The following is a 6,192-nucleotide window of genomic DNA, read 5'->3' as shown; positions in this document are numbered from 1 at the left end:
TTATTATTAACCTTAGAACATTACAGAAGATGCAATATACAGTAAAACCGGTCTAAGTCGACACCAGCTTAAAAGTGACGACTTAGAGAATTGACGAGATACACCTAAGTCGACACTTCGGCGACTTATGTCTATCTCGCCGTTTTGTCGACTAGTAAATATAACTCGCCGTTTTGCCGACTTATAAAGTCGACACTTCGGCGACTTATGTCTATCTCGCCGTTTTGCCGACTAGTAAATATAACACCATACCTCTACTACACCGCACTATACACGCGAGACTTAAGACCAGGGAGCGACTAGTGCGATAGGTGGGGACTCCCCGTTTCTACATTGCCGTGGTGACAAGCAGGCGGCGGGAATGCAGCGATTGGGGTGTCGACTTACAGGTAGGAAAATCCATTCATTTGTGTTGTTCGGGACCGGGATTTAGGTGACGACTAAGGGAATTTGACGACAAACGGCGAGTTACACAAGGAATTTTAAAGGAAACATCATTAGGAAAAATCGGGACTTTTGCTTGAGCGTCGACTTGCTTGACGAGTTACAAGCCGGCGACTTAGACCAGTTTTACTGTAGTGCAATATAGCACGAGTCTTAATTTGTTGTATTAAATATCAGAATATGTTTTTAATGTATGGTTTCCCCCCCAATATAAAATGTGCATTTTTTTTTTTTAAAAATCGTCTCCTAGCCTCAGTGATGGAGAATATGCATTAAAACTATGGTACTCAAAGTTACGCAATGCATCAATTAGGTCTGACATTTACCTCAGCAGCCTGAAATTATATCAGTACAGTTAAAGCTCCAGTAAATTAAATTCTTTTAGTAAGTGGTAACATAAATGTAAAAAGCCACTTAATTTCTGAAAAAGACAAATTACAATGGTTAGAAAATGGCAAAAAATGAAATGTTTTAAATGATATGCCTTTAAGTCAAATTGTATTTATATGGATGGTAAATGGTATCTGACTCATACAGATTAGCTTTTACATTTTGATATGATTTCGAATGTCATTCTTTGTGTAGAACCATTTCGGTATAACTTAGTCACACCTTGATGATGAGATGAGTCAATGTGAAATGTTGACCTATACCCAATCTTTCATACACAACGCATCAGAGGAATCCCCAATCTTGGTGTGAAAACAACCGTTGTGATAAATCAAAAACCATTTGGGAACATTCTTTGCTAATATTCTTTTATTAAACAATTCAAAATGCACACTATGCAGACTGACTTTCAGAGGAACAGCTCAGTAGCTAATTACAGTAATAACTTAGAAATGTCTCAAGGCCTCAGTAATCAGTAAGATTTAAGCGTAGGTCAGATCTTGTATAATAGAGGATCCACACTTTACCGATTCCTCTGAACAAGTTCACTGCAAAATGCAAAAATCAAAACTAAGTGATTAACAATAAAAATAACGATTAACAAAAGGTCCGTTATTCGCCGTTTGCAGACCGGTTCTACTTGAGCAGGTTCTGCAGCATGGCCGTGGCGTACGTGGGCCGGGCCTGCTTGTTCTCGATGGCGCTCCGCAGGTACTGGATCCCACCACAGCGCTCCCAGATTTCCTCAAACTGCCGGGGCAGGATCTCGGCGCCACGCTTCCGGGTCAGGCCCGTCTCCTCAAGGCTCAGCTCGCACATCTCCATGTCATCCTTTCCTGTATGAGAGTAGGGGGAGGAGCAGGATCAGAGCAAAGAAAAATTCTAATCAAATAGGCAATGCTGAAATTGTCAGCAGGCAATGGACATTTGTGGGAAAAAAAGAGGGAAAATGCTGAAAGCTGATTGGCCCCCAGAAAGTCCCCTGCCTTGTCACTCACCAATTCTAAACACATCATTGGCTAATGATAAGTTTGGCCCCTCTGTATGAGTTATGGCCCCTCTTATGCCCCCCACCTTTAAAAAAACATCTCAGAATTGCCCCAGTCTAGAAGTGCTAAATGAGTAAGACCGAGGTGTTATGGGTAATCATGATCATGGCGGCCATTTTTTTTTTTGGGGGGGGGGATTCCTTCCTTTTTACCTGCTACCAGCAGGATCGGCTGCTTGTCGGGGTGCAGTTCCATCTGGCGCGCGATCCAGGGCCCGTCGAAGTGGGCGTACCACCAGCCCTTCTTCTTGTTCTGTGGGTCCTTGTATTGGTCAGCTGGCCGGATGAAGGGGATGCGGAAATAGCGCTGCTGCCGGTTAACGGTGATCTCCTGCTGCCGTGTCGGAACAGCGGGGGTGGGGTTCTGCTGGGCTGTGGGGGGGAGGGGGGAGGTTAGAATAGCGTTTCTCAACCCGATCCTCGGAGACCCCCCAGATGGTCCACGCTTCTGTGGACTGTCTGCCAGGCAGCTGGGAGGGAGCAAAAATGTGGACCATCTGGGGGTTCCTGAGGACCAGGTTGGGAAACACTGGCTTAGAACACATCTACATTCTCAGGACGACTTAATCACTGTAATTCTGATTGATTGTCCCTTTAAGAGCCTGACAAATGGTCCTATATCAGAGACAGACAGATGTTTTCCGACATTAAATGTACCATATAATATACACAGCATGCGTGGCTGTACCTATAATGTACATTTTAGATGTTTAATGGCGCATTATCGAAAGACCCATCTACACCTACGATCAGTCACCGCAACCAGGACAGGAAAGCACAGCCGACTTTAACAGACCCCAGAGATCCAATGAAAAGCAGTGAGGAAAAGTTCACGTAGCTATTCTCCAGCAGGTTTCCCGACAGCTGAGTTGTAAAGATCGCCCACACCCCACAAGAGCAACAGGAAATGAACTTGACCGAATTGGCAGCCCCTTAGCACCTTAATTAGACAAAGAATCGACGACGGGTCATTACCGCCCTTATCACTTCTAATAAATCTGGCCGTCAACTTTGACTGCTCGGGGGAGGGGATAGAGATGTTTTTCCAGGGGCTGACGAAACGTCGCTAGGGACCGTCTGACTTTCAATTTGAAAAATGTTAATGGAATTAAGATGCCAGGAAGCACCAGAGCACAAACGATTGAGCGCACCTCTGGGTCTCCACTTAAGCGGGGGCCGGGCCCTCGCCTCCCTTTCGGGATACTTGGCCACGTCTTTATGCCGTCGTGGTCCAGCGAGCCCGAGGTGGACCTCGAGCGGAAGCAGTGCCGCGGCAAGCCCGCCTTCATCACTCCGTCAAGTTCAATCGTTTCTCTCCTTTCTAATCTGTCTGTTTATCTCACAATTAACTTGAGGGCTTCTGAGCGGGTAGCTGAGGCAATGTTGACGTCATACCCAACTGGGGGAAAGGTTGGGGGGGGGGGGGTTGAGTGTGAAGAGGTGACTTCTGACAGAAACAGAAAATGTTCAAGACAGAGGTTGTGACACCACACAGCCAAAGCGGACAAAGAAAATTCCCGAAGCAGCTAAAAGGGGCTGGCAGATTTCTCCTCATTCACACCCAACTGAAGATTTGAGACGACAGGGTATTAGTCTAGTTATTGGTGCTCCGATTACCACTTACGTGACCTTCTCAAGACAGTGGTGTGATCTGAAAACATTTTCATAAAACAGAACCAGAATTTTACCACTATATATATACATGATTCAAACAAATAAATAAAAAAGTGAACAAACAAATACATAAAAACCATAATTAATGCAGGGTTAGAGCACATGCAGTAACCATTTTAACCGGATAATTTTCAAAAAAAGACAAACTTGCCTAATCATCAAATTAAGTGTAGCTAGTAATATTCAGCGTTTCCTTTCAGACGGCAGGAAGACCGTCAGCTTTGGCACTTCTGCCTATGATAGCAGATTAGAAATGCCCATGAGATAAGAGCCTCCCTGCGGACGCTGCGTCAGAAGGGTAGCTGACTTCCAAACCGGAGACTCTCCTCTTTCGCCGTAGCGCAGATTTCAAAATTTAAAAGAGAGAGAGAGAGAGTGGCTTTTCCGACTCAGAAAAGGCAGAGATGTGTACGTCACGAGTCGGGTCCGGTGATGTGTACGTCACGAGTCGGGTCCGGTGTTGGAGGGTCATGTGAAATGTAACGAGGTGTGCATTCCTTTCAATTCCAACACCCTAATCTCTTTCATCGCCCTGACCGGTGGTCGGCTGTCACGTCGAAAGCCATTTCTAAATGACCTCAAAAACCTTTTAATCAGAAGATTAAAAAACACCCCCAGGAACTCAAAGTGCAATAAAGCAGTTTAGCAGTACTTATCATCATTTCTGTCATTATATAAAGAGTGACCTACGACTGCCACCGTTTCAGTTGGAGGTGAAGCAAACCATATTACTATTGTTGGTTTTTTTTAATATAGCCAGCAGATATTTTCATCTGAGCGTTAGAATCCGACCAGCATTCATGTTGGGTTTAATCTCTTCGCGATCGATCCGCTGCTGCCCTTCCCAGCTTCCACGCCATAGGTGTCTCCGGCTGAGGGACGTACAGGAAGGGGTGCCGATCCGGTTTGGTGGATTTGGCTGGGCCTTCTTTCCTCCCCTCCATGGTTCCCTCCCTCCCTCTCTTCCTTTCCCTCCCACCACCTCCCAGACTCGCACCCATTTGAAGCTATCCAGGGGTCATTAAAAAAAAAAGGAAAATTCTCTTCAAAGGGCCGAGCCTCTTACCGTAGTCGGTGACCGACTTCGGGGCCCTTTGCTCAGCGTCGCCGTTGCGCTTCTTGTTCTTCGACTTCCAGGCGTGGTAGACCTTCAAACGCCGGTGGAACTCTTCCCGGCAAGCTGCCAGGAGCTCAATATCTACCCAGGGGCCAGGAATATTAAATCCGGTCGTTAATATAGCGCTCAATGGCACACATATGCCCCGGCTAAAGTCAACACCGATCAAGGTGGCAGGCAGGGGAAGAGACTGGGAGATGGAGATAGCACAGCCATGGATGGGTATGACACGGCTTGCGATAATAGATGATGATTGGACAATAAAATGTTCACAATAGATTAGGCTAATTCTGTGAAAACTGCGAGGACATATTAATTAAACCCCAGGACTACAATTAAAAATGTTTCAATAGGCAAGAAAAATTCATGCCAGGGATGGTGGGAAATCGGGCCCCCTGAACGGTGCAACACAAAAGGCAAGCAAAGACAATGCAGAGACGTGACGTTCATGCTAATCAATTAATACTTCTTTTGAGCTACAAAACTCACATCTTAATTGGCTGTATGCCGGAACGCACAAAGGAAATCTCCAAGGACGCTGGAGTTTTATGCTGGATATTTTTTGAGGAGCTGGAATTATCTATCAATACTTTCTCAAATGAATTGCTTTGGTCATGTTGGGGGGAAGCAGATCTTCAGGATAACAGATGATCTTTGCGGCAAGCGTGTGTACAAGAATTCCCTGGTTCCCGCTAAGCGCTAGGGGGATTCCGGGTCAGCGTACCGCAGGACGTGTTGATGGCGTCCCGCAGCTCGGCGTACTTCCACTTGCTCAGGTCGTACTTCTTGGTGACAGCAGCTGCCTTGGTGGCCTGGACTTGGGGGCCCCTGGAAGGAGGAACAGATCCGTAAGCAGGCGAGTGGGACGTCCGGCCAGGCGGGCAGGGTCATTTTGGCGTGACGCAGAAACACAGTCTTACGTCGAATTACAGCTCATCGAGTCACATTGCATTTGCGCCCGAGGTCCATAGTAAATAAACACTGATTGAGAGATGCCTGAAAGCAGACTTGGGAGGACATTAGCGGGACCCCGAAACAGGCCCAAATGCAAGCCCAGGTTGACTGAAGGCTGTATAAATAAAAATAAAAACCCATTCAGGAGCAAAAATGCCCCAGGGTTTTGTTTTTATCCTGTATAAAAATGTATCTTTCTTCAAGCTAAAAATGGAAGGTGAGAACTGTAGGTCAATCAACTCACAGAAGCAGCCAGTGTGGCTAAACTTAAATTCTCATTTGTAAGGATAGGGGGCGGAATAGAGCTGCGCCCTGTCAGTTCCCTTTGTCCCCCACACACCCCCTCACCCCCCCCCCCCCGGACACTTTGAAGTTGCCAGTGTCGCCCTCTCCCTGCTGCTCTGTCACGACTAAATCCATCAGCTCAGCTTGGACTCTTCCTGGGGTGATTCTCAAAGCCTGGTTTGGGGGTGGGGGGGATCTTCACTATTAGAGAGAAATGGACCCCCCCCATTTTCCCTCAAAGCTTCTTTTAATGACTGCTATGGCCAACAAAAGGCTGGTC

The 6,192-nt window shown here is 46.5% G+C and overlaps 1 protein-coding gene across 5 annotated transcripts in view; it reads right to left on the bottom strand.

Moving 5' to 3' along the window:
* Positions 1–1,185: 1,185 nt before the first annotated feature.
* myo6b (myosin VIb) overlaps positions 1,186–6,192 on the bottom strand; it is a 38,657-nt gene continuing 33,650 nt past the window's right edge. For 3 of the 5 annotated variants that reach the window (XM_023839225.2, XM_023839226.2, XM_023839227.2), the window contains exons 29-33: positions 5,398–5,501; positions 4,623–4,754; positions 3,507–3,533; positions 2,036–2,254; positions 1,186–1,670 (exon numbers count right to left, since the gene is read on the bottom strand). In XM_023839225.2, coding sequence (XP_023694993.2) covers positions 1,471–1,670; positions 2,036–2,254; positions 3,507–3,533; positions 4,623–4,754; positions 5,398–5,501 — 682 coding nt within the window. In that variant the 3' untranslated portion in view covers positions 1,186–1,470. Of the gene's footprint in view, positions 1,671–2,035; positions 2,255–3,499; positions 3,534–4,622; positions 4,755–5,397; positions 5,502–6,192 lie in introns of those variants that run through there. The other 2 variants (XM_023839228.2, XM_023839229.2) reach the window with 2 other exon arrangements.

This window comes from Paramormyrops kingsleyae, chromosome 14 (genome assembly GCF_048594095.1).
Source record: "Paramormyrops kingsleyae isolate MSU_618 chromosome 14, PKINGS_0.4, whole genome shotgun sequence".
NCBI lineage: Eukaryota > Metazoa > Chordata > Actinopteri > Osteoglossiformes > Mormyridae > Paramormyrops > Paramormyrops kingsleyae.
This window is presented reverse-complemented; position numbering and strand designations above follow the sequence as displayed.